The sequence below is a fragment of the Wasmannia auropunctata genome, unplaced genomic scaffold (genome assembly GCF_000956235.1).
Source record: "Wasmannia auropunctata unplaced genomic scaffold, wasmannia.A_1.0 LD335996.1, whole genome shotgun sequence".
Lineage (NCBI taxonomy): Eukaryota > Metazoa > Arthropoda > Insecta > Hymenoptera > Formicidae > Wasmannia > Wasmannia auropunctata.
In genome coordinates, this window is record NW_012026894.1 from 7050 (window position 1) to 34168 (window position 27119).

At 42.5% G+C, this 27119-nt stretch overlaps 2 protein-coding genes across 3 annotated transcripts in view; one reads left to right on the forward strand and one right to left on the reverse strand.

Moving 5' to 3' along the window:
- The first annotated feature begins 3548 nt into the window (after positions 1-3548).
- Positions 3549-7544, forward strand: LOC105453630 (heat shock protein 75 kDa, mitochondrial). Of its 2 annotated transcripts, none has more exons than XM_011695752.1 (13): positions 3549-3841; positions 4033-4125; positions 4209-4291; positions 4370-4597; positions 4775-4938; positions 5018-5127; positions 5212-5285; positions 5368-5714; positions 5788-5935; positions 5999-6126; positions 6302-6489; positions 6569-6867; positions 6953-7544. In XM_011695752.1, exons 1-13 carry the CDS (start codon positions 3727-3729, stop codon positions 7052-7054), a joined length of 2079 nt encoding a protein of 692 aa, XP_011694054.1. In that variant the 5' UTR covers positions 3549-3726; the 3' UTR covers positions 7055-7544. The 2 variants fall into 2 exon arrangements, with proteins under 2 accessions (XP_011694054.1, XP_011694055.1); XM_011695753.1 differs by having other exon boundaries at positions 3740-3849.
- LOC105453735 (fat-like cadherin-related tumor suppressor homolog) overlaps positions 7268-27119 on the reverse strand; it is a 57792-nt gene continuing 37940 nt past the window's right edge. The window contains exons 9-23 of the mRNA XM_011695919.1: positions 24655-26215; positions 23795-24365; positions 23523-23694; positions 23219-23443; positions 22354-22377; positions 20210-20446; positions 19018-20070; positions 18270-18913; positions 16547-17944; positions 16017-16154; positions 13231-15933; positions 12565-12898; positions 12119-12259; positions 11583-11729; positions 7268-11023 (exon numbers count right to left, since the gene is read on the reverse strand). Coding sequence (XP_011694221.1) covers positions 10473-11023; positions 11583-11729; positions 12119-12259; positions 12565-12898; positions 13231-15933; positions 16017-16154; positions 16547-17944; positions 18270-18913; positions 19018-20070; positions 20210-20446; positions 22354-22377; positions 23219-23443; positions 23523-23694; positions 23795-24365; positions 24655-26215 — 9899 coding nt within the window. The 3' untranslated portion in view covers positions 7268-10472. The remainder of the gene's footprint in view (positions 11024-11582; positions 11730-12118; positions 12260-12564; positions 12899-13230; positions 15934-16016; positions 16155-16546; positions 17945-18269; positions 18914-19017; positions 20071-20209; positions 20447-22353; positions 22378-23218; positions 23444-23522; positions 23695-23794; positions 24366-24654; positions 26216-27119) is intronic.

Here is a 27119-nt window from a genome sequence, read left to right on the forward strand (position 1 = left end):
ACAATTTAATCTTCTCATATGTCTTTCTCATTATCATTTTTTAAATTAGAAAGTCTTCATATGGTATATGTCAATTTTAAAATAAATTAACTTTCAATATCAAGGGCTTTCGATATGGGGCCACATTAACTTTCTAAAGGGATAAAATTAAATTTTAAAAATTCAAAAAATTTCCCTGAGTACCAATAAAGTTCCATGAGGAAAATCCATGATTTTCAAGGGTAAAAATGAAATTCCCTGAGATTTCCAGATTTTCCCGATTTTTCCTAGTAATACCCACCCTGCCTATTTATAAAAAAAAATTATTACTCACCGACCTGAAGCGCAACAGGCGGAGTTATCAGCCACGAAGCTACGATGACACTGTAACACAAAAATAAAACATTTAAATTAAAACATTGTTCATAATAATCAATGTCTTAAAAGATAATTTTTATGCATATTGAATTAATTTGATTTTAATTTGTCTTTCAATTAAATATTATATTTACTAATGTAATTATCAATGTCCTCAAAAAATTTTCATAAAATTTATAAATTTTTATAAAATTTTAGGTGATTTTACTTTATGTAATTGTTTGTAATTTATTAAAATAAAACGATCCAGATGAATGAGAAAAAGCTTTTAATTTTAGGCAAGTAAAAAATAATATTTACCCCAAGGTTGCTCCGCCGGTGCCAGATGCTTATCCTGGGCCTCCTCCTCCTCTCAAATTGTCCGGAATATCATAGGACACTCTTTGCTCTCTCGACACTCTTCCGGAATGAGTTGCGATAATTTCGGAGCCGATTCATCATCTCGTGTGCGTGCTGTCTCTTTCTGCAATTAAAACATAATTAATGTAATTAAGATGGCAAAGCGGCGCGTTTTGTTTCGCGTGCAATTAATTTTACACGAAATAATAGCGCCGAAACAGTGCCAACAACGCGTCGGCGTTATACATCTTGATTTTCGGTCGAACAAGTATTGCGAAATACGCGTTCGGACGAACATCAATGCTTGCGTGCCGATTTTATTATACTGCGTGTTAGACATATGCAAATACAAATATCACTTACCAAATATATCAGCCGCGACACTCCTCGTTCCGGAGACGATCTATTTTATGTTCGTTACGTTCTGAAAATAAAAAAAAGTGCTAGCTATTAATGCTATAAAGGCGAAGCGGCTTCGTCTATCGCGCGACGCGGCGGCGGCGGCGGCGGCAGCGACGCTATATGTCTTGATTTTCGACCGAACGAGTATTGAGAAATACGCGTTCGATCGATTCATCAGCAAGTGCCGAATCCGTATTACACGAATTAAATGCGAGATTACTAATAAATATTATACTTACCAATTAAGTGAATCGTGGCGTCACTTGTTCCGGAGCCGATCCGTTCCGTGTTCATCGCGTTCTGCAAATGAAACGTGAATGCGATTAAAATAATGCAAGTGTCGTTTCCGGCGCTGTCTATTTCACCACTGCTAATAGCGCCACCGTACGCGCTGCGGCGGCGTCGGTGCAACAGTGGCGCGCGGCGACGCCGACGCTACACATTTCGATTTTCGGTCGAACGAGTATTGCGAAATACGCATCCGATCAATCTTGCATCTAATTAGCGCGTAATATAGATTCGGCATTCGAACTCTGATTCGATCGGATGCGTAATCGCAATACTCGTTCGGCCGAAAATCAAGATGTGTACCGCCGCCGACGCGTCCGGCGTCGCCCCCGCCGCGACGCTTGCTTCGCGTAAGCTGACGGCACGCGAGACGAATTACGCCGCTTCACTATCTTAGTTATGCGTTTATCCATACGTTCGCTGTACGTTAACGTACGCCATACTTATGGATAAATGCGTAATTAAAATAATGAAGCGGAGCAATTTGTCCCGCACGCGGTCAGCTTACGCGAAGCAAGCGTCGCGGCGACGCGGGTCGGCGGCGGTGGCGACGACAAAGGCGCGGCAACGCTACATGTTACACAAATGCAAAGACAAGTCCTACTTACCAATTATATTAGCCGCGACGCCTCTCGTTCCGCAGATCGTCTATCCCGTATCGAGTTCTACAATTATCAAAGAAACCGCTATTAATATAGTGAAATGGTTTCGTCCATCCGCGCGGTCAACTCTGCGGCTCGCGAGCCAATAGCGCCACGGTACGCGCTGCGGCGGCGTCGGTGCAACAGCGGCGCGCGGTGACGCCGACGCTACATATTTCGATTTTCGGTCGAACGACATCGCGAAATACATTCGAACGATAAATGTTAAATTAATACGCCTTTTATGACAATTATTGCACATAATACTAATTGTAAGAGGCGTGTGTATTAGTTACTTAAAATGTGAAAAATGCATAAACGCGAAGATAAGTGTATAGGACGCGTAGCGAGCAAAAGTGACGCGTAAAAAAACGTCGCGGTGCGCGGCGAACGCATATCTTAATTTTCGATCGAACGAGTATTGCGAAATACGCATCCGATCGAAGTGCAAGCGCCGAATCTATATTACATGAGCCAATGCGTTGCCACGCTTGTTTCGCGTGAGCTGACCGCACGCGGCATGAATTTCATGAATTGCGGCGCTTCGATGGCTTGAATGGCTTCGCTATCTTAATTATGTTTAACAAGAAGCAAATTCTTAGAGCATACCAAAAAATTTATTCCTGGAAGGATTTGTTCATATGAATTAAGATTGCTGCGATCCGATCATTACAGCTACTGAGTTACATCATCCTTTTGCATGACTCATAACACAAGCGGCAATGCAAGACGCGACGCAAAACAACGCCCCCCTTGCCTCGATATGAAATGTCGCGCGCGGCGGCTTACGCGCCGTATATATAGTACCCTACCTCACGCGTGCCCCTCCACTCGCGCTCCAGCCAATGAACGCGAGGCAGTGCCGCGCCGCACTTCAAGCATTCTGATTGGATCGGCGCTAGCTTACGAATTAGGTATATAAACGCTTTGCAGCCACCGAAAAATCATATTTGCTTTTGGAGTTTGGTTTGGACCCTGTCGCGTCGATACGCGGTGCGTCCGTTTTCCAGAGGCAGAATGATGGATAATGCATACTTTATTGATAATAAAATCCTATTTAAATACTGTTGTTTATTTCTATCAGTATAAATTATCTCAATTTAATTTGTTCTTTATCTTTTTCCAATTCTTTGGATTAGAAAAAGATAAAAGTTAAAGAATGTAGCATTATAAACATGAAAGCATTTCTCGAGAATCGTTCATGTTATCGTGCTGTTTGAAACTTCTTTTTTTCACATTGACTAACACTATGCAACAATTTTCTAAAGGATTATAGACTCACAAGATTATAAATAAAAAATAAGTACAAACAGAACTATGAGCCCAGCTAGATGATCACGCTTATTATAATATTAAGAAACAAACATATGATATAATTGATCGCAATCGCAAACGTTGATCAGCTATACTATAATTTTTTTCTTTTTTTAAAGAGTTTTGTCACATATACATATTCCCATCCACTTTGTGGAATGTGGATGTAGTACGGATACTCATCACATTTCCATTTTCTTTATTTATAATTTTATCAATGGTGTCAAAAAATGATGTAGCTACATGAAAAATGGATGCAATGATGCTAGTGTTTGCCGGTCCACTACATACACACGTACTGTACGCACGCTTTGGACATATGATGCAACTTTACATGTGAGACGTATTTGTGATATCGTGATTGCCAGTGCATATTATCTCGAAAATGGCAGCCGCCTTCAGAATTAAGCACGTTATTAAATTAGGAAGATCTTTTTCGAGATCGTTAAATAGAAATTTGCAGGAGAAATTAGTTCAATCGCAATGCCAACGACTACCAGGTTTGTAGGTTAGGTTTTTTATTTTTCTATCTAAATATTTCACTTTTACATGTTGCACTTTATTTGTGTATTGTATATTTTGTCTTATAATTGTTTAAATGTAAATCTGTTTTTCGTGTAAATATAGATTTTCTCAAATGTAGTCTTTTGACTTGTTAAGGAATATATTTAAATTATTTTCAATTTTACAGTTATCTACAATCATGTACGACATTTGTCCTCTCAACCAGAGATTCAAACTACAGAGTACCATAATATTATAAAAGATACAGAGAAAGCTAAAGGTAATATTCAGTTGTAATAGAGATTATTATATCTGAAATCGTTTTCTAAAAAGGTATAACAGAATGAAATATTTTATGTGCAGGTGAGAGTGCCAAGCATCAGTTTCAGTCCGAAACGCAAATGTTGCTGCAAATTGTTGCAAAGTCTTTATATTCAGATAAAGAGGTGATTAAATATTTCAGTTTTTTGAGAACAGTTTACAGTGATTTTACAGTCGATTAATCGGATTGATCCACCTGCTAGGTATTTGTACGTGAACTCGTTTCAAACGCCAGCGATGCACTGGAGAAATTGCGATATTTACGTCTGAGCGACAGCGAGATTGCGCAAGTAGCTGGCGACAGAAGTTTGGAGATACATATTGGCACTGACAAACAAAATCGTACTCTAACAATCCAAGACACTGGTGTGGGAATGACTAGAGAGGAACTGATAGCCAATTTGGGAACTATAGCTCGATCTGGCTCCAAGGCAAGTACCTGTTGAACTTACGTACTTTCATTTTTTAATTATATAAAATATGAATTACGTGTATAATTTCATATTTTATTTAAAATAAAAATTATTTAGATATTGGAAGTTCAATTCAAAATTTAAAAAATGAAATAGAATATATGTAACATTTCCATATATATGTGTATTTTACAGGCATTTCTAAAAAAGTTAAAAGACCAAAACGCCAGTGATACATCCAAAATTATTGGGCAGTTTGGGGTTGGATTTTATAGTGCTTTCATGGTTGCTGATAAAGTAGAAGTATTTACTAAATCTTTTGCAAGTGACGCAGAGGGTCTTTGTTGGACGTCAGATGGGTAAATAATGAGGAAGAATACTTATTGTTCTCTATATTGTAGTAGCAGTCTATAATATTATAAATAATATCCCATATAGATCAGGTACATTTGAGATTTCAAATGCGGACGGTGTACAGCCAGGCTCAAAGATTGTTATACATTTGAAGCCAGATAGCCGAGAATTCAGTGATGAGAATACTATCAATCGTAAGTACATTAGAATAAGAAAATATACACTATTATGTTGTTTTGTATACATTTAATAAAACATAATTATTATAATCCATTTAGGCGTTATCAACAAGTACAGTAATTTCGTCGGCAGTCCTATTTTTGTGAATGGAAAGAGGACTAATACAATTCAGGTATCATCAGTTATATAACTTTCTTATCTACTCTATCATTATTTTTAATCTGTTATAATTAAAAAGAGATTTTTCCTTACAGCCATTGTGGATGTTTGATCCAAAAGATGTCACGCCGTTGCAACATGCAGAATTTTATCGATTCATAGGAAATTGCATTGATTCACCAAGATTTGTATTACATTATTCGACGGATGTGCCGTTGAGTATCAAGGCTCTGTTATATTTCCCGGATGAAAAGCCTGGATTGTTCGATCTAGCGAGGGGCATTACCAGTGGAGTGTCGCTCTACAACCGAAAGATTCTAATTAAAAGCAAAGCAGAGAATATCTTACCAAAATGGCTACGTTTCATTACAGGCGTAGTAGATTCGGAAGACATACCGTTAAATTTGAGCCGTGAACTGCTACAAAACAGTACACTGATTGGGTGAGAATGAATATCTGACGTTTGTATAGATTATTATTATATACGATATATAAAGAACACACGTGTATTTTAGAAAATTACGAAACGTGTTGACCGCACGTATACTAAAATTCTTAAATGAGCGATCTACGAAACAGCCAGAAGACTATAATGAATTTTACAAAGCTTACGGCTTGTTTTTAAAAGAAGGCATTATAACGAGTTCTGATCAGTCTGAAAAGGTAATTAATTGCATTCTATTGATTCCTATAAGATATATTGTTTAATCTCGTGCTCTATTGTAGGAAGATATAGGCAAACTCTTGCGCTTTGAATCTTCCGCTGCTGCTCTGGGGGAATTAGTCAGCCTGTCGCAATACTGCAGCCGTTTAGCAAAAGATCAAAAGGATATATTTTATTTGTCAGCACCGAGGTACGTACATTCATTCGTTCGTTTATTCATTTATAGCCTTCAGCTATTGCAACAATTGAACTTCCGGTCATGACTAAATCTCTCATATTTAAAATATGTCGAGATATAGTCAGTGAAATATAGTCTGCATAAACTCGTGTTAATCAGATCTGCAAGAGTCGTATTTATGTTACAGCCGAACTCTAGCCGAGCAGTCGCCGTATTATGAATCTTTGAAAAAACGAAATGTTGAAGTTTTATTCTGCTATGAGCCATATGATGAATTAGTATTAATGCATTTGAGGCAGTATAAAACTAACCTTTTGACGTCCGCGGAGAAAGAAATGCGAGATGATACGGAAGCAAATAAACCAGAAAATTTAGGTACCTAATAAATATCTTGTATATTTTGTGTAAATATATTTGTAAATTAGTTGAAAATAACTTTTTATCATTCGTGCAGGTATTATAAATAAGGATGAACTGGATAACCTTGTAAACTATATGAAAAAAATTCTCAACAAGAAAGCGTATGATGTCAAGATGACGAATCGTTTGGAATCGCATCCTTGCGTTGTAACCGTTCAGGATATGGCAAGCGCGAGGCACTTTATCCGCATGCAGAGTCATCAAATGAACGAAGAAATGCGATATTCCATGCTTCAACCGCGCTTTGAGATAAATCCAAATCATCCTCTCATCAAAAAGTTATGCAAGCTAACAACTACAGATACTGAATTAGCTGATCGTCTAATAAAACAGGTATGTTATAATTAAAAGTAATTCGAATGCTTTGATGTTTTTTTTAAATAAATTATTACAACGAATTGTTTATCATTATTTGTAGTTGTTTACCGGTGCCATGGTTGGAGCTGGTCTAATTGAAGATCCACGCATATTATTGACATCAATGAACGAATTACTTACCTTAGCGTTGCAAAAATATTAAGAAATAGAGAGAAATGAATTGTGTATCGATATGGATAGTCAATATTATTCTATGATTTAAAATTCTCTATATATTTTTTCCCCTCTATTTTTATATCATAGAAGAACATTGAATGTCCCAAGATATCGCATAAAATACTAATAAGTTATCCATTTTCTTATACAGATATGAGAAAATAAGAATATTAAATTGTGAATAAAGGGGTATAACTTATTGTAGGCAAGATTGGTTTCTTTATTACAATAGGTTGATCTTGTACAAATTAATTATAGCCTTACAATAATAACAAGTCAAGTTCCTCATTTTCTTAAAAGATTTCATGATATCGATATGTATTCTATTAGCAGGGCTAGATGTTATGGCGAATTTAGAAATTGTACCCATGTTTCCCATGTTTTTTTTTCTTACAATCCACGATTTTAAAAGTTGTACACTCAAACTGGCAAGCAATAAATAATTTTATGAAATTATTTTACATAAAACACATAAATATTCGATAAAATTATTTATTCCTTACTTAATTTTTGGAGAAAGTAACTCGCAAGTAGGCCTAAAGCAATAAATAATTCACTGAAAAAATTATATGTACAAACCATTTTATATGCTTTTGATCATATATGTTTTCCGTACTACATAACTATAATAAAAGAAATTAATAATTATCACTTTCAGTGTTATTAATTCAGTTGGGAAATTCTAAAAGACGGGTTTTGCGATTTTTGTAAAATCACTGAATGATTCATATACTATTTATAAAAAGTCCGCTGTCACATCCACATCTTCTACTTTACAGTCTTTGACCAATGTGCTTCATCGTTTCTTTTTTTTTGTTTAAATAAAACTAATCTAAATGTTACGCAATATTTATTCGTGCTTCGTATTACTGACTGAAATTTTATATCGCTTATCGTTTTTTGCTTTTCGAATTTGCTGCAACCGGCGGAATCAATTGTTTTTCTTTATCTTTCTCTTATACGATTCTAATATAAAATCATTAAAAAATTTTATTGTATGAACGTTAATGTGATTCCCTCTAAAATTTCAGAAAGTAGAAGCACAGCCGATTTTAACTTATACAAGGACGAGAGACGATGCTTTTGCGCTTGGTCAACATAAAAAACACCCTGTTTAGCATTATTAGTAATATGATTCGCTAATGTATCCTACCAAACACAAGCAGGATAGCTGGCATCCTTTACAGAACAGGAACATAGAATCGAATTTCTCAACAAAATTCTACGTGTATAAAAAAACGTGTATACCTCACCCAGATTAAGCTGCCGCTATACAATATTCGTTAATGAAAAGTATTCTAAATGGAAGTGACAATGAAGTAAAAAACCTTAGATGTTAATAAAGTGTTCCTCGATACTTCTATCTCCTTTATACAAATTAATCGAAGGAAATGCATTGCTTATATGGCATTAAGAATTAATTGGCAGTTTTTAAAAAGTATTCCATTATATATTATATGGAGTTCCTATGATGAAGAATACATGAGACGCGAATGGCAGATTGGTAAAGGGCGCGATGAGGTGAATTACCTCGCGCCGCTGAGCAGTCTTATTAAAGAGTAGATAGACGATAAAGCGTGATGTAAATAGTAGCACCATGTATGCAGATTTATCGGTCGTGATGGTGATTGAATAAAGAGATAAAAGAGGGCGCGGGAGGGGGAGAAAAAAAAGTTAAATAAACGGAACGTTGACTTAGCTTACGTATACGTGGAGGAGGACGTTGTCCCTTCCATCGCTCTTCCTTATTTCTTCTTAAATTTGTTATAAAACGTCGGGTAATTAACATTGCAATTATTATGATACAAGTCATAGTATTTGATCATCGTATAAACATTATTATCATCACAGTAAAAATATTATATATATATATATATTTTTTAACTATTAACCTGTGCAATAAACACACGCGCACAGTCGCGCACATGTCTGCTCCGCAACGCGGAGGAGGCTGTGTTCTTTTTTTTTTCACTAGAGTCCATTTACTTACACGCTAATCTGCTACTTCTTAATATATGCATTATTAAGTAGTCCGTCGGTTCATTTATACGTAACCAAAATAAAGTCAGTTAGCAAATAGTAAAAATACATAAATGTACCTATGTATCTTTTGCACTGGAATTATAGTTGTTGGATTTAACACGTTAAATTTAAACGATAGGTCATTAAACAATAGTCATTGGTCTGACGACACGGTCGTGATTAACTTTACCTTTCTCGAGTAATGAATTCACCCTTCCATGATCCAAGATAATTTCTTACGCGTGTACTACTGTACTCGTAGTTGCCGCAATCTATTTTCTCTCTAATAAATCTCATCCACATGGTAGAGTCGAAAGAAACATTTTCATTGTTGCGAAAATTAAACAACATGAATATCGAGAATGCGTGCAGTATGTAAGCGTTTACCTAATACACAATTATGTATTTTTCTTCTTGATCAAGCAAATAATTTCAAATTATAATTATATTATCAAACAATTTGTAGAGCGTATTAACAATTAGAAGAGGTGAAACATGGTTTGAAAGTAGAAAACGTACGAACATTATATGTTCATATATCTGTTTTTCTACTCTCAAGCCATAAAATAACAATCTATTTTGGAGTCTACATCCGTTTATATATATATATTATAACAAAACATACGCGGTGTAAAAAAAATATGGTGGATGTTGAAATAAAAAGAAACGACTTCTGGTTTTTCCCCGAAATCAAAATAACCATGAAAGGTAAACGTTGAATCAATTCAAGACATTACAATATTCGAGACAGCCACGACGGCGCAACTAAAAGTACTTATGAAAGAGGCAATACTGCTTTAGCAAGTAGCGAAAACAATGTATTAAAAGCAAGGGGTAGTACTTTGAAGGGGACTAATTGTAATTTGTCTTTTAATATAATAAGTTCTTTTTATTTCAAAATTTACCGTATTTTTTTATCATACCGCGTATGTGTATCCAATAATAATAAAATAAATAGAACGAAAGCTCTCTAAATTTTGTCGTCGACTCCGATATGGACGTACGCGACGTACGCACTGCTTGCAGTTTGTAGGGCATATAACTATTCGCGATTATGGTTTGCAGGATTAAGTACGCTGATGCTTGAACTCTACCTGTGTAGGAGGAGATTTGTGAGGCGCGATGTATTTTTCCGCGACGGTATACATCACACACACGCGCGGTGGCGTGCGTCCAGGACACGCCGGTGGCTCGCACAAACGGGCCTTCCTTACTTCACATTAGCTGCCTGTACAGACTGTCTTACTTCTCTACGGCGCGATATAACACTCTATGTACAAAATTGCATATTCACAGACATCCGCGCGTCTCGATCGTAGATGCACGGAGAAACACGCTCTCGCACGCTTCGGTCTATCCGCGTACTTCGGCACCACCGTTCGTCACACTGAGGTCTGCGTGACGTTCCCCGACAGCCACAGGCGCCCGTTGCTCTTCTGATCCGCGATCTCGTACTCGGAATCGTCGATCTCGCACAGATTCGTGGAGAGATCGCTATTGCTGGTCGCGCCGCCCAACAGCGAGTTCCTTTCCTCGAGCGTGGTGATGACGGAGCCGATCTCATCCTCCTCGATCACCTTGTGGCATCGGTTACGGCGGGTGCTCGGAAAACCATAAGGCACTACGTCGTCTTCTTCCTCCTCGTCGGACTCGAGGGTGCTGAGACGGCCGTTGAGCGGATTCGTCTCGTTCTCGGTGTCGGTGTGAATATTGTAATGCGGCAGGTACGTGTTCGGGTGACGCAGATAGCTCTCGGAGCTTTTGTACTTGTACTCCCCCTCGCCGCCGCTGTCGAGGGGATTCAGACGTTGCGTCTCCGCGCAATGATACTGCTCCGAGAACTCGGTCCCGCACTCGGAATCGCCGACGTATTCCGATTCTTGATCTTCGTTTAGAGTCTCGATGTCCCTCGTTGGATCTATCGGACCGTGCACTATAACAGAATTGCGAATTATGACATATATTTTTACAGAATCATGTTATGTATGTTATGTTATATCGTAAGAAAGTTTTACAATTGCTGTAATTAATTTTGTTAGCAAAAATAACTGGTACGAAAAATGTGTATATATATATATATATATATATATATATATATATATATAACATTATGCCACATTTCTCGTCATGCGTAAATATTGACGTGGTTTATTAATTCGTTAGTCTTTATTAAATTCATTATTATTTTATCACAATGTTTATTAATTTATTACAATGTTAAGACGGCATTAAATACATCACCCGATTATGGAATCTTCATTAAGCGTATAGAATTGTGTGTTAACAAAACTATTAGACAATCAGTATTACTATTAAAATTATTAGACTATTAAACAATATGAAATTTTTTATGATAATCTAAGAAGTTTGCTACTAAACATAAAACTCTTGTAACGTTAATAAAATTAATAAAACTCAAACAATCAATACTACACTAGTCATGCTGATGCGAAGGAAGAGGCGAATCAATGCGCATTCACCTCTGTACTTACTTATTGGCAGTTGATGAGTATTGGACTCATTACTCTCATTACTATGGAAGCTGGACGAGTCTGGGACCTCGCTGCCGGGTACCTCTGTGATGTTAGGCAAGGGATTCTGACTCGGTCTGACCCAGTCTGAGCAGTCCCAGTGATACCCTAAAAGCATTGCAGACAACGACTGTACTCCGACACGCTACATGCGGTGCGGCATAGTGATATGCGGTGAAGTGAAAGGCAGAGATGGTGCGAGGGCAAATAATAGCACTCGATTGGAGACAGATAGTGCAAGCGAAGAAGCGAAGACCCAAAGATGTATACCGAGTATCCTAAGATCGCACACCTTTGGCTACGACAGCTTCTGGTAAATTTGTAAATTTTTATTGACAATCCTTGACGACGTATCTTTCAATTTTCAACATTCAAACTGTTATCTTACGTCAGCAAGATATAACATGTTGGGCATCCCTTAATTTTTAAGAGATGATACGCGATTCGCAGGACACTCTGTATCTCGAGCTGTGTACGAGCGGGCTGTCTCGACTTACCGCCGACGATGCGAGGATCATCCTCGATGGACATGACGGAGGTGACGGAGGAGCCAACCGCATGAGGCGTCCGTCGAGAAGAGTTTAGTAGAAGTCCTCCAGTGGTCAGCTCTGGTACCACTGGGCTCGCTCGTTTCAGGTCTGTTAGTGCACACAACACGAAACACGCTGGTGTTAATAGAATAATCGGCTACGCTAATGACAAAGAGGTCGCAACGGGAAAGAAGAAAGAAAAGGAAAGAGAGAGAGAAAGAGAGAAAAAGAGAGCCGCGTGTAAGAGAGCGAGAAAAATTTGTAAGGAAAAATTTCATCGAGGAGAGATAAGAACGGGGAAGCGCCTAGTGCTCCACCCCTTACGATTGGCATGCCACAAGCGAAATCAAAAGTAAGAAGCTACCGGACGGAGCCGGGAGGGTGGTTCACTGACGCGGTCGTGGACCACTTACCGTTCTTGATCTTGGTGCTGTCGGTTATGAAGGAGGCCAGCTGCATCTGCTCTTGCCAGGTGGGCTTGTGTAGACTGTCCGTATCGCTGCCAGTTGCGTTTCCGCCGACCGGATTAGCGAGGGTCAGGGACGAGGGTGGTACGGGAGTGCTGCGATTCAGGTTTCGCAGGTATTCAGGCGGGAGGTTCTCTAGCTCGTCGCCCGCGCTGCCGTAGCTGCGCAGGGTGTCCAAGTTATTTAGAGCCACCGCCGCCGAGTTACCGTACGTGGCAGGCTCGTTGTTCGAGCTCGGGGTGTAGGAGGCGGGTCTGGGAGGGCATTGGGGAGGTTCTCTCTGCAAAAAAAAAGAATCACACGTAGACCTTAAACGGGATCGGCGCCGCGACGAGGGCACAGGAGGGAATGTGTATCACGTCGGCAAACCAAACGATCGCAAACGAAAAATAAAACAGCGATTATAATGTCGATTATACTAAATAGCGATTATATACCACAAAGAAACTGAAGGCACTATATCGTAATCATCAGAGTGAAGTCTCTTAAAGTCTCTCATCGTGTAGATATTGAAATAATGCCTTCGAATAAACGTGTATTGGCCCTCGAGAATTCATGCTTTTTATAGTACGATGATCAAGATAGTCAATCTAAACATAGCAGTGGTAGTACCTGTATGACTTCCAGATTGCTCAGTTTCGAACTGCGTTTGAACTCGTGCTCGTGCGGTCTCGCGGAATTCAGGACGATCTGCTTGCGCGTCTCGTTGTTGATGTTGTTGGCGCGCGTTCTGGTTCGCTTCGTCCGGATTCGCCAACAGGCGATGAATATAATGATAAGCAGGACGTTGAGCAGCACCGCGATGCCGATCCACATGAGATGCTCCCACGGAATGTTGAAGTGGCTGGATATGATGGGCGTGGAGAAGGCCGGGTTGCCGCAGTTCAGCCCGGTCATGTTCGGCGGGCAGATGCATCTGTACGTGCCGATCTCGTTCACGCAGGTGCCGCCGTTCGTGCACGGATTCGCGTCGCACTCGTTCACGTCGGTCTCGCAGCGATCGCCCGTGAAGCCCTGGCACTTACAGATCGGCCCGTTGTTGCCCTCCTCGCACACGCCCCCGTGATTGCATGGATTCGGGCTGCAGTACCTGCCGAATTCGCAACGTTTGCCGCTGAGACTTGGCCCGACGCACTCGCAGACGTAGTCACCGCCTTCCGGCACGAGCTTGCAACGGCCGCCGTAGAGACAGGGCGACGAGGCGCACGGATCCGTGTCGATCTCGCAAGCCAGACCGGCAAATCGGCTGTGGCACTGACACTCGTAGTTGTCGCTACCCGTGTCCTTGCAGGTGCCGCCGTTCTGGCACGGCTGCGAGCCGCAGACACCCGGCGGCACCAGGATGGTCGTGGTGTCGCAGCTGAACTCGACGTTGGCGAATCGCTTGAGGATCGCCACGCTGCTGGCGCCGCTCATGTGCAACGGCACGGATACCCGGGCGATCCTGACGTCGTCCATGCAGCCGACGAAACCGCGCTGCACGTCCTCGAAGCCGATGATCGACGGATGCTGCCTCACCTCGGCGCCCAGATACAGATCGTCCGATTGCAGATTCAGTATATCGTTGATACCAGGCGCGGAGCCGTGAGCGATGTGTTTTCCATCTACGGTCAGTCGGGCGCTGTTGCTCTCCCGCTCCAGCTGGATCTCGTGCCATTGTCCGTCGCTCACGTACACGCTACTCACTCTAACTAATCCTTCGCCACTACCCAGATCAAATTTGTACTGAATCACGCCGTTAACAATCTCCAGGATGTTGTAGTCCACCTTGCCGGCCGCGTACATGAGGTTACCGGTAGGCTGCATCGTCCTGATCCTCAAGGACAAGCTGAGACGGTCCTCGATCGTTTGCCGTATTAGCGCCTTGTCGATCTTGTAGCGCGCGTAACTCTTGCCGCTGAATGATATGGGATTTCGCGGAATGTAACACGACTCGTCGTGGCATTTGGAAATATCTATATCGCAGGTCTGTCCGGCATATCCCTCGGGACACTGACACGAGTATCCTTGAATGGAGGAGTCTGGCACGCAGACTTTGAACAGAGGACAGGGATCCCTGGCGCACTCGTTGACCACCACCTCGCAGTGATTGCCGGCATATCCTTCCTTGCAATTGCACTCCATCTTGTGCTTGTGCCGCGGCGACACAAAGCTCATCACGTCGGTGGACACGGGCGTGATTTGTGTGGGATCGAGAGTGATCTTGTCTTGGCAGTCGCCGTAGAAGCAGTAACCTTTGTTGCACTTGAACCGGACGATCTCTTCGACAACCAGCTTCGTCGACTCCTCCAGCTCCTCCACATGCTGGTTTAACGCCTCGCGTATGCTCTCTGATGCGTAGAACCCTGCCGAACCCGCGGGATTCGACTTCTTCACGGCGAACAAAAGATCGAGATCGTTGTGCACCGCCTGGCGAATCGCCCGCGACTTGATCAGGTTCGCCTCATCGGTCGACGGTTGCACGCTGATAATGACGATGTCCTTGAGCCGGCAGTTCATCGCGTTGCGAACAGTTCTGACGAAACCCTTGCGATGACTGAGCATGAAATCTTCCGGGCTGACCTCCCGAAATCTCACGATCACCGAACTCTCGAGCATTTTGTCGGTCACCAGATCGACGTTGACTTTCACGACGGAGTACGAGTGGAACTTGCCGTCCGTCACGCTAACGTTTATCTTATACTCGCCCACGTCGAGTCTGGGCAACGCCACCAATGTGCCGTCGATCTTGTCTATCTGGAAGAGATCGATGTTCGGGATCGGCGAGGATGGCATCAAACTGAAGAGAAGCGTGTCGTACTGATCCTGATCGGTCGCGTGGACTTTCCCGATAATGCCGCCGGGATACTCGTCCACGTAAGAATTGATAATCACTTCGAGGGGCGTGATTACCGGCGGATATTGCGACTCCTCGATCACCTTGATTACAACCCACGCGTCCGAGTATAACGGCGGGCTGCCGTTGTCGAACACCCGCACGTGCAGCACGTACTTGTCCTTCACTCTGTTGTTGAACTTCGTCGCCGTTCGCAGAGTGCCGTCCTGCTCTAGCCGAAACGCGTCGCCCTCGTTTCCGGAACGGAAGTCAAAGGTGTACGGCTCGGCGTTCGGCTCGACGTCCGCGTCGGTGACCACGAATTGCAGAACCGTATGGCCAAGCGGCTTGTCCTCCTGCACAACAGCCGTGTAATTTGACATGGAGAACAACGGCGGATTGTCGTTCGCGTCCAGAACCTCGATGTTCACCATCACGAAGCTCGAGAGCATGGGTATACCGTTGTCACGCGCATGAACTTCCAACACGTAGCTTGCAACCTAAAAGAGAAAGTGGAGCATTTTAGTAGAGCACTTCGTTGAAGCTGATATACTGTAGTCTGTATATTGTATTTGACACTGACTTCTTCTCGGTCCAGTGGCGCGGCGACAAATATTTGCCCGGTTTTTCTGTCGATGGAAAATTGCTTCTGTCTGTCGCCACGTTCTATATAATACGACACATTGCCGTTCTCCTCGCTATCCAAATCGTTCGCGTACACCTGAAATGTCAGTGGAATAAAATATTTTAACAAGATACATGTTATATATTCACGTAACGTAAAATTAATTTTCTATTTATTTATAATTTTGTGTATCTATTTATTATATACTATTATACTACATAGCACAAACAATCCTATAGCATTATATGTTAATCACTACAATAGTTAAAGACAAAATGAATTGACAAAATAAATGAAATTAGATTTTTGGTCCTATTCCACATGTAAAAAATTTTAAGTGAAAAAATATCACATTACACATGTATTGTATAACAAAAGAACTATAATAAAAACTAAAAATAAGTTTCACTCCAAGGACGATTAATTAATAAATCGCAGTATTGTCTCTTGATGGATGGAAATGTAAATAATAAGAACTGAAAACTCACTTGTGTAACTTTCTCTCCGATTTTCGCATCTTCCCTCGCGAAGGCTCTGTACGAAACCTCGCTGAAGATCGGCGCGTTGTCGTTGCTGTCGGTGACGGTGATATTGACAGTGGCGTGATTGCTCAGCGGCGGAATACCACCGTCGATAGCCTGGATAGTGAGGAAGTAATCGCGAGCCCGTTCATAGTCCAGCTGTTCGGCAATGGTCATGACGCCCGTCTTGGCGTCTATCTGGAACTTCTTGTGCTCATTGCCACCGACGATCGAGTAATATATATCAGCGTTCACGCCCGTGTCCTTGGAAGTGGCGAGCACTCGTGCCACCTCGGTGCCAACCGCGTAGATCTCAGGTACTTTCGCGAAGTAGACTTTAGACGCGAATTCCGGCGGATTGTCATTGATGTCCTGCACGTTAACGATGAGAGAGGCGACCCCCATTAGTTGAGGAGTGCCCTGATCGAGCGCCTGAATAGTAACATTGTACATGGCCTTCGTTTCTCTGTCCAGCGATTTAGCCAGCGTGACTATCCCACTGTCCGCCGCGATGAGAAAGTGGCCGTCCGCCGAATCGATAAACTCGTACCGGATCTTCCGATTGATACCGATATCGTCATCCGTTGCGTGCACCTTCGTCACTAACGTGCCGATCTCCACGTCCTCGGGCAAAGTGCTGCTGTAAGTTGACATAGTGAATTTCGGTGCGTTGTCATTGAGATCGGAAACGAGGATCTCTAGTTGCGACGAGCACTCCCAGGTCGGCTTGTCTCGGTCCTGCACGTGGGCCGTCAAGGAATACTTGGCCTGAGTCTCTCGATCGAGCTGCCCGACGGTTTTCAACACACCCGTTTCTTTGTCTAACGAGAATTTGTCGTTATTGTCGCCGGTTAAGTAAAATCGTAGCTTAGCGTTCGGCTCGTCGTCGTAGTCGGTGGCCAACACGGTCAAGACATAGGTACCAGGATGCGAACCCTCGGAAAGTATCTCTCTGTAACGATATCTGAGACAATACGGCGGATTATCGTTGACATCCAGGATTTGCACCGTCACTTTTGTCTCAAAAACGTATTTCCCGTCGGTACCAACAATCTGAAGCTCGTAACGATCGATGGTCTCTCTGTCCAAGGATTTCGCCACGTACACCTCGCCGGTAGATCTGATTTGAAACTGCGATCTAGAATCGCCGGACGTTATGTAAAATTCTATCGGCGTGTTGACGTCTGTGTCTTTGTCGACGGTGACCAGTTTCACCACAACGGTTCCCGGTAAAGCGTCTTCGTTCACCGTGGCCTCGTAACGATCGTCGACGAACGCGGGCGAGTTATCGTTATAATCCTTTAACTTGACGTGCACCGACGTCCTCGCGAAGTGTTTCGGATTTCCATTGTCAGTAGCAACCACCTGGAAAAAGGATTATTGTATAACATATTTTTTTAGAGTACATTTTTTACAATACATTTAGGACATTTAATTTAATTTATTGTGTAGTCATGTAGTCATAGTGTTACGAAGAAATGACTTATAGAAAAACATAAACGATAAGGCTTCAGCAATACTGTTATAATACCCGTCCGAAAACGCAGGATGCGAAAATGACAAATAGAATACGGTTACAATAAAGTGCGATTAATAGAAAATAAATATTTAAAATATAAAATATAAAAAATTACAATATAAAAGGCACGACAAAATATTTTTACCATATTGCCTTCTTAGCATATTTTACCTGAAACTTATATTCCGGCTGTTTTTCCTTGTCGAGCTGTACCAACGTCGATATCCAGCCGGTATAAGCGTCCACCGTAAAAACGTTCGCTAATTCCCCTATGTCGGATCCGAAGGAGTAACGCACCTCGCCGTTACTACCAAGATCCTTATCGTGCGCAATAACTTTCAATATCGACGTCCCCTCGTCGATGTTTTCGGCCAAGCTGATCGCGTACGGATTGCTCTCGAATTTCGGCGCGTGATCGTTCTCGTCCAGTACCTGAAGGGAGATCTCGGCGAGAGCTGTGAGCGGCGGGCTGGAATCCGTTTCAGCGAGGACCCCGATCAAATGGCTGTCTTTCTGCTCTCGATCCAACGGCCGCGCCAGAGTGATCTGGCCGTGAGAGTCGATCGTGAAGAGCGGGTTATCCTCATCGCCGGATACTATGCGATACGTCACAGTGCTATTTGTGACGGTCTTGAGTTTCGTGATCGGCGTGCCGACGGAGGAGTCCTCTCTGACAAAGAATTTATCTTCCTTCCGCTCGAACAGAGGCGGGATATCGTGGGAGCCCATTATGTAGATACTTAGCGGCACATCGGCGTGGTGCGTGGTCGTGCCCTTGTCCTCCGCACGAATAAACAGCTCGAACAATTGATTTTCTGAAAGTACAACAAATATTGTCACATAAAATCTCCGAGACGGGGGAGCGTATCTATCTTATTTATTTTGCTCACAGGAAGGTAAAAATAAACATGTCTCTTACCCCACGGCACAGCGCTCTTCTGCAAATAAAGGGATCCTGTATCGGAATTTATACCGAACAGAGATCTGGCTGGTGACGCTTGCGGTTCGTAGATGGAGTAAACGATCTTGGCCGCCTCATCCTCGTCCGCGTCCTGTGCCCTGACTTTTAGGAAGGGTGCATTCACGGACAGGTTGGCCTGAATGGTCGCTTTGTACTCTCTGAGGAGGAACACCGGCGCGTTATCGTTCTCGTCGCCCACCTTGACTCGCACCATCACGAATCCGGATCTACCGCCGCCGTCCGTCGCTATGACCGGTATCTCGTAGCGCTTCTGCTCCTCGCGATCGAGCTTCTTACGCGTCACTATCTCGCCGGTCAGCTTGTTTATGTCAAATATCTCCTTCATCATCTCCGACATTATCGCGTACGTCACCGTACCGTACTCGCCGAAGTCCTCGTCCACGGCCAGCACGCTGGTGACCAGTCTACCAGGCAGCTGGTTCTCCAGAACGGTCACCTCGACTATCGGGTTCGGGAATTTCGGATTGTGCCTGTTCGCGGGCAGGATCTCGATTTTGACGCGGGTGAAGCTGGTGTAGACGCCGTCGGTGACGGACACGTTGAGCATGCTGAGCTTCTGCTCGCCGAAGTTCTGCATATTTATCAGCGAGATGATACCGGTCGACTGGTCGATGTTGTACGTCTGCTGTTCGTTCCCACCTACGATGGTGTACGTCAGCTTCTCGTCGACGTAATCGGGATCACTGGCCGTGACCACCGTCACGAATTGGCCGCGTTCGGCGTGCTCCGACAGGAAACAGGTGTACGAGGGCTGCTCAAACTTGGGCGGGTTGTCGTTCATATCGATCACGCTCATCCAGACGTGCGCCGTGCTCGAAAGACTCGGCACGCCGCGGTCCATGGCGATCACGGTGAAGTGATGGGACTCGCGACTCTCGTGATCCAAAGATCGCTTGAGAAATATCACACCCTCGTCGGGATCGATGTGGAAGAGGTCCGTGCTGTCCTCGGTGTCGTTTTGAATAGCGTAACGAACTTGTTGATTGATGCCTGTGCGTGGCAATGAAAAAAAAAATGAATATGGATACGATGAAGATATCAGCTTTTTTCAAATTTCATCCATATGTATACAACCCCGGGGAGGGAGATGATCCCGATCTTCAGTGCGAGGCTTAAAATTGACGCTTACCTGTGTCATTGTCTCGCGTGCTCACTCGCAGAACGGGAGTCCCGAATACCGCCGCCTCCGACACCGAGATGTTGTAGGAGTCCTGCGTGAATTCGGGCGGGCAGTCGTTCACGTCCAGGACGAGGATGCTGACGAGCACCTCCGCGTAAACGCCTGACACGCTGTCGGTGGCGCGTACGGTCAGCTCGTACTGCTTCTTCTGCTCATAATCCAGCTCATCCACCACATAGATTACACCTGATTTATACGAAGAGAAGATTGTAGACCCAAAGCACACTATGCAGCGGAGTGTCTACGTATCCGTCAAAGGAGCGTGTTCTTTCCAAGAGCGAAAAGCGAGTGCGTATAAGAAATTAATCTATTAACATTGATTTTTTATTTAGCTTTTGCGTCAACGTTAATTCAATTTCGCAGTTATCAATTAATTCAGTATCACGTGAAACTGTACATATATTTCTACGATATTATACATAACGACGGATCTGTAGACACTGGAAGACGTGAATGAATGCAGTAACGTGAATGATAATCTCGTTTACATAAAATGTCGGGATTCCATGATTGCCAATGCCTGTGATAATGCCTGCACCTCTCGGGAAGTAAATGTCAAAATTTCACATCACGGCTATATTTACTCTGACGTGTTATCGCACGGTTCTTACTAAATTAATTCCGAAATAATTTAGAAAATGGAATAGATAATAGTATAGCAAATCTGCTTTACATAAGGTGCAGGCACGACATGCGAGCAGGTTGAAGCTATTGAAATCTTGTGGAGAAAATGAAAATAGGTGGGCCACACGGGTTCACATCCAGGCGAAATATTTATGATGTGTTCAGACTGACCTCGGGATCGTGGAACGATAGTGCGTGTAAGCAGCTATTGTGCTCCAAGCCGGTTTCGTGTGGTTTCATCGCGATTACAATTTAATGAGACCCGCCCAGATTACGATCGTGGAAAAACGGGGAGCGGGAAACAAAATTAATTTTGTGAAATGGTGTATACGACCAAAGCGGTTTATAGAGGAGAAGAGACTCCCTCCGAGAGCAAATGTTATAATCTTTTTAAATTAAAAAGACTCGGAAAAACTCTTCATCTTCGTAAATGTTAGCCTCTCCTGCGAGAACGTGCAACAAGCTTACGTCCCATAAGCTAGCAAATCATCTCAATAACTCGAAATGCTTATTGTTTATTGTTATTTTCACTGTGGCATAATGCCGTGCGATTAATACATTTAATTAAGTGTTACGGGTAATAAAATCAAAATTAGTTGGCGGGAATTGAGAAACGTGGAAGAATAAATGTAAGACTAAACATGCCGTACAATTTGAAAAATATGAAAATATGAAATGCATTACGCAAATTTTATAGAGATGATTGATGCGTCTGTGTCGTAACAGTAAACAAATATATACAGTTTCTGAAGTGATGACGGAAAAATAGAATGGTGCTTCATAATAAGGTTTTATATAAAAGACCTATATTCTTTCGACTTGGCTTTTCATAAGGAATCATTTTATTTTTGGTACCACTTCAGAAACACAATGTTTATTATATATGTATTAAGAGGGAATAGATTGTACGTCTCGTGTTGTCATGGTAATTGCATAAGATAATTGAATAATTTGCATCGATCAAAATGTTAATTGGAAATTCAATCAAGCGCTGCAGCAATTGATAAGCGTATACATATTCTGAACTGTTAATTACATTTTCCACTGAAGATTGAAGATTAAAACTGCGATTTCACGTTGAGTGTGACATGACAGTAATCAATCGTTTAAATGTGAATCTAAAAACTGGCATCGTTTCTTCGAAAGTTTATACAAGATATCTCATGGACTAGAATTAAACGGGTATATATAAAAACACCTCTGAATTAAGAGCAAGCAAGAAATTCAAATCTGGAAGTTCTACATTGCATTCGATGCTATCAAGATGGAGAACAAGCCGGTTCCCGATTTAGTTATTGAATCTCAGATTCATCCAAATTCAATTTCGTTGCTCGCGCATTGTTTCAATCTGTTCGACCCAACAGCAGCGATTTGCCTATGATATTACATCGTGCATGAACACAGAGAGCGGTGTGCAATACAGCGTAGCAACATAGACCGATAAAACTAGAATTTTTTTTTATACTCACAAGGACCATTGTTACTGTCGGGGGCTGCGAAACAGGGAGATACAACAAGACTTTAATCTCTAGTTTCCAGACACAAGCAATTGTAAGAAATACATGGCACAAGTATCATGATCCGAACACGATTGAATTATCTACTATGAAAAAATAACGTAAATACGAACAGCTACTAAAAATACGTAATCGAAAGGTACGTTCATTGGAATGATTAAATAAAAATATATATAAAATAACATAATAAAATGTAGAATCGGCGCTAATCAATTTAGATTTTAAAATCTAGACGTAAAAATATTTAATTTTTAATATCTTATGAATATGATTAAAATTATAGCAGATTAAAATATTACGTTTCTTTCTCCATTTTCCCGTAATTTCACCAATATTGTTATGCGATTAGAACTTAGTAACCAGCTACCATAATGCAGCAAAACTGACGAGTTTACTAAGTATAGCCATACTAGCAATATATCATAAGAAACCCTTCTGTAGTAACGAATAGCGTAAGTCCCATAGCCAAGTTACTAAAAACGGGAACGTTTGACTCGGGTATCCGGACGTAATATTTGACGTAATATTCATTTTAATATAACGTTTATATATCTTTAACTAAAAAAAAGCTCTGAACATGGAACATTTTTACCATTGTCAACCGAGAAAATCTTTAAGTAAATTTGATTTATATTTCTTGCTGCGCAGCTAAGAGGAAACAATATCGCCAATTCTTATACGTTTCTACTTTTTCACTGTACCATACAATCTTTAACAACGTTACGCTATCTCATACAAAATTATTTGCTAACGTAGATTTCTCGTTTGTCATCTGATAGGGCATGCCCCGAGAATCTGTGTCGCGTATTTCACTTACCCGTGTTGAAGTCCAGGGCGAACTCCTCAAAATCATTGCCCTTAGTAATGCTGTATATGAGTTTGCGATTCAAGGGTGACTCAGCTTGAATGGATAACGCCAGAGGTGAATGCACTTCTATACTCTCGAGCACGCTATCCGTGTAGAATTGCTTGTCAAATACCGGCATCGAGCGATCTATCACCTTCACGTTGACTGGCACCTCAATGGAGCAAGGCGTTATTCCTGCAATCATATTTAGAAGCTCATTTAAAACGGGATCAAGCGGAAAGCGAGTTATTGACTTTGGATTTAACAAACTTACCGCCGTCGTACGCGGCGATCGTGAGCTGGTACTCGCGATTGTGACCTTCGAGATTCTGTTTTAACGATATCTCGCCGGTTTTCCGGCACACCTTGAAAAGCTCCCCGTGACCCTTCTTTAATTCGTATCTCACCTCGCCGTTATCGCCGCTATCCATGTCTACCGCGTGAACCTGAAGGATGAAAAACATTTTGGAATCCGTATATACAAGACCGAAGTTGAAATTGAAAAGAAAATCGTGTGTTAAAAAGAAATCCCTCTTTAAGAAATACCTTCGTAATGACGTCGCCTTTTTGAGCGTCGACGGAGACGACAGCGTAGTAAGGTAGATTAACGAACATCGGACAATTGTCGTTGATGTCGAGTATAGTGACGTTCACTATGACGTGAGCCACCCTGGGCCTCTCCCGATCCGGCGGGTGGCTCTTCGCCTCGACGATTAATTCGTAGTGATCGCACACCTCTCGATCGAATCGTATGCCGTTGGTCCGGATCGCGCCGGACGTCGGTCCGATTACGAACATGTCGGTGGGATTGAGAATGCTGAAGACAATGTGCTCGTTCAATGAACTACCGAGAACGTTCACCACCACCACGGTTGTAATCTTCGTGGAGTTCTCCAGAATGGCACCTTCATAGACATCCTTTTGGAAGATCAAACCGGAATTCTCCGATTTTTCTACCATCACATTCACCTGCGCCACGCTCGAGTACTTGCCGTCCGACACTCGCACGTGGAGAAGATAGTTCTTCTTCATGCGCTCTGGATTATGGATCGTAATAATGCCGCTCTGAGCGTCTATATCGAAGGTGTGAGCCTTATTGCCATCGATGATGTCATATCTAGATAAATATGAAATATTATCCATCAAATAAAAACCAGATGCAAAAAAAAAGAAAATTGAAAATTTTGATAACATAATTAAAATAATTAAAAACATTTAAAAAGAATGTCTTTTTGAATACGTGTTAACCCGAGACTTATTCATTCAATATAAAGACGATGTGCAACGTAAGCGAAAGTACAGTCATTATTATAAACCGTGAATTAAGGCTGCATTTAATACGGAATACGAGTTATAAATAAGGATCTTGACAGCTAGAAAGCTCGCTGACGTTTCTGCAGACGTACCTCAACGCGGCTCCCTCGGAGCTGTCAGGATCTACGGCATTCACCCGAGTGACGGCGACGTTCTTATACGTCGGCAGCAGAAGCGTGACGTTGTAATCAGTCTTGGAGAACTTGGGCGGACAATCGTTGACATCCGTCACGGCTATTATCACCTTTGCCGTAGTCTCAGACGAGAGCTTTGGCTTGCCTAAATCCGAGACCTTCACGTGAAACGAGAACGTCGGTATGGTCTCGTGGTCCAGCAACATGACCGTGCGTATGGCGCCGGTGCTCGAGTCTATATGGAAGTACTTTCGCGGTAGATCCTCGACGATGTCGTAATTCAGCAGCGCGTTCAACTCGGAGTCCGCGTCCTCGGCCTTGATGACCAGCGGCGCGCTCGTGTTGGTCAACACGAGGGAACCGATGCTGGCACCCTCGCTGATCTCGCCGCTGTACTGGGCCTGCAGGAAACGCGGCGCGTTGTCATTCCGGTCGAGCACGTGGACGATGACGTTGCAGGTGGCCGAAGCGCCGGCCATATTCGTGGCCGACACCGTGAGATTGTAGAACTTGGTCGTCTCGTAGTCCAGCTGATTCTTGATGACAATCACGCCGGTGCTCGGATTCACGAAGAACGTGTCGTCGCGATTGCCGCGCACAATCTCGAACTGCAACGACGACGTGCTCCGCGCCTCCACGTGCTTCACGTACGTGCCAAGCTGTTGGTTCTCGTATATCTCCGCGGACAGCTCCTTCTGAACGAAGCGCGGCGGCGCGTTGTCGGCCATCGTCACCATCACGTGCACCGGCACGGTGTTCGCCAGCGCGGGAGAGCCGTGATCGGTCGCCTTCACGAGAAGGATGTACTCGGAGGAGACGCTGAGGTCGAGGTCGCGCGCGACGCGGATGAAGCCGAGATCCGGATCGATGGTGAACACGTTGCCGACGTTGCCGGACGTAATCGAGTAGGTGATCCTGGCGTTCTCGCCGCGATCCCGATCGATCGCGCACACCTGTACCACCGCCGTCCCGATCGGCGAGCTCTCGTACACCTTGCCCTGAATGATCTCGCTGATGAACTCGGGCGCGTGATCGTTGTGATCGTGCACGGTGACGATCACCCGTGCGTAGTTCCGCTTGGCCGGCGTGCCCTGATCCTTGACCATCACCGTCAGCACGTGCTCCTCGATGGTCTCCCGGTCGAGCGGCTCGTTCAACGTAATCGAGCCCAAAACCGAGTCCACGTGGAAGATCTCGAGCGAGGCCTGTGTCTGCGCCGCGTGCAGGCTGTAGAAGACCTTCTTATCCTCGTCCTCGTCGGTCGCGTGCAGCTGCAGGATTCTCTCGCCCTTCTCGACATTCTCCGAGATGTCGACGCGATACGTGTTCTCGGTAAACTCCGGCCGGTGATCGTTGATGTCGATCACGGTAACGAGCAGCTGCGTCAGCGTCGTGTGCACGCCGTCGGTTACGCCGATAGTGAGATTATAAAAGTTCTGAGTCTCCCAATCCAGCCTCTTCGCTAGCAGTACGTTGCCGTTGTCACGACCGATGAAGAACTCGTCGCGCTTGTCGCCGTCTAAAACGTGTCGGCAGAAATTCAAGATGACTCTTGTGATTTTTAGCACTTAATCCCATCGTGGATACGCGGAATCGCAACAAACATTTCGCAACGAATACGTTCAAGTATAGACTACTGACTAATTGTAAGTATACCTATAACTACACTCAGGAAATTCTGGGATCTTTGAGAGACCTCAGTAAAATTTCGAAACTTCATATTGGGAGAAAATTAAAAATAATTGCAATTATCAATTTGATATTATTGCAAAATGATTGCGATAATAATTTAATTATAATGTGCAATCATTTTTTATGCCAATTATAATTTTATATGTTTGATAGAACTAAATAAATATAATAATAATTATTATTATTAACTATAAATTATTGCATTATTAAACTATAAAAATGGAGCTCCTAATCATAATTATTTTATATAAATTTTAAATTACACAAATATCAAACACTTTTCTCTCATTGTCAGCATTATTGATAAAAAAAAGTATTGTAAATAAGGAGAGAGAGTCTTTATGTTTTCGATATTTATTATAATTTTAGATTACTTCTAAGTAAATAAACTATTTTTTAGTTCATTTACAATAAATTTAAAAAAAAATTAATCACAATCACAGATTTCTACAGAAATTGCAATACAATAATTTATTTTCAAGCATGACGAAAGATCAGCAGGATCTTCCAGACTCCTGAGAGATAATCATATATATATAAAATAAGTGTATATACCTAGGGTTAAGAAAATATAGCAAAGATCAGATATCTTTTTTTAATAAGATATACGTCCTTATTTTTGCATGTTAAAAATTTTAAACTTAAAAGTTGGATTACCGAACGATATATCTTTCGTATATCTTTGGCATGAGAATAATAAAGAACACACAATGTCTCACGCGGGAATTCTG

Bases quoted from the DNA above. Each gene is read 5' to 3' on its own strand.
- LOC105453630 (XM_011695752.1), top strand. From the start codon at position 3,727: ATGGCAGCCGCCTTCAGAATTAAGCACGTTATTAAATTAGGAAGATCT. The intron at 5,286-5,367 runs GTATCATCAGTT...TTTTCCTTACAG, and splicing joins AGAGGACTAATACAATTCAG to CCATTGTGGATGTTTGATCC. The intron at 6,490-6,568 runs GTACCTAATAAA...TCATTCGTGCAG, and splicing joins AAATAAACCAGAAAATTTAG to GTATTATAAATAAGGATGAA.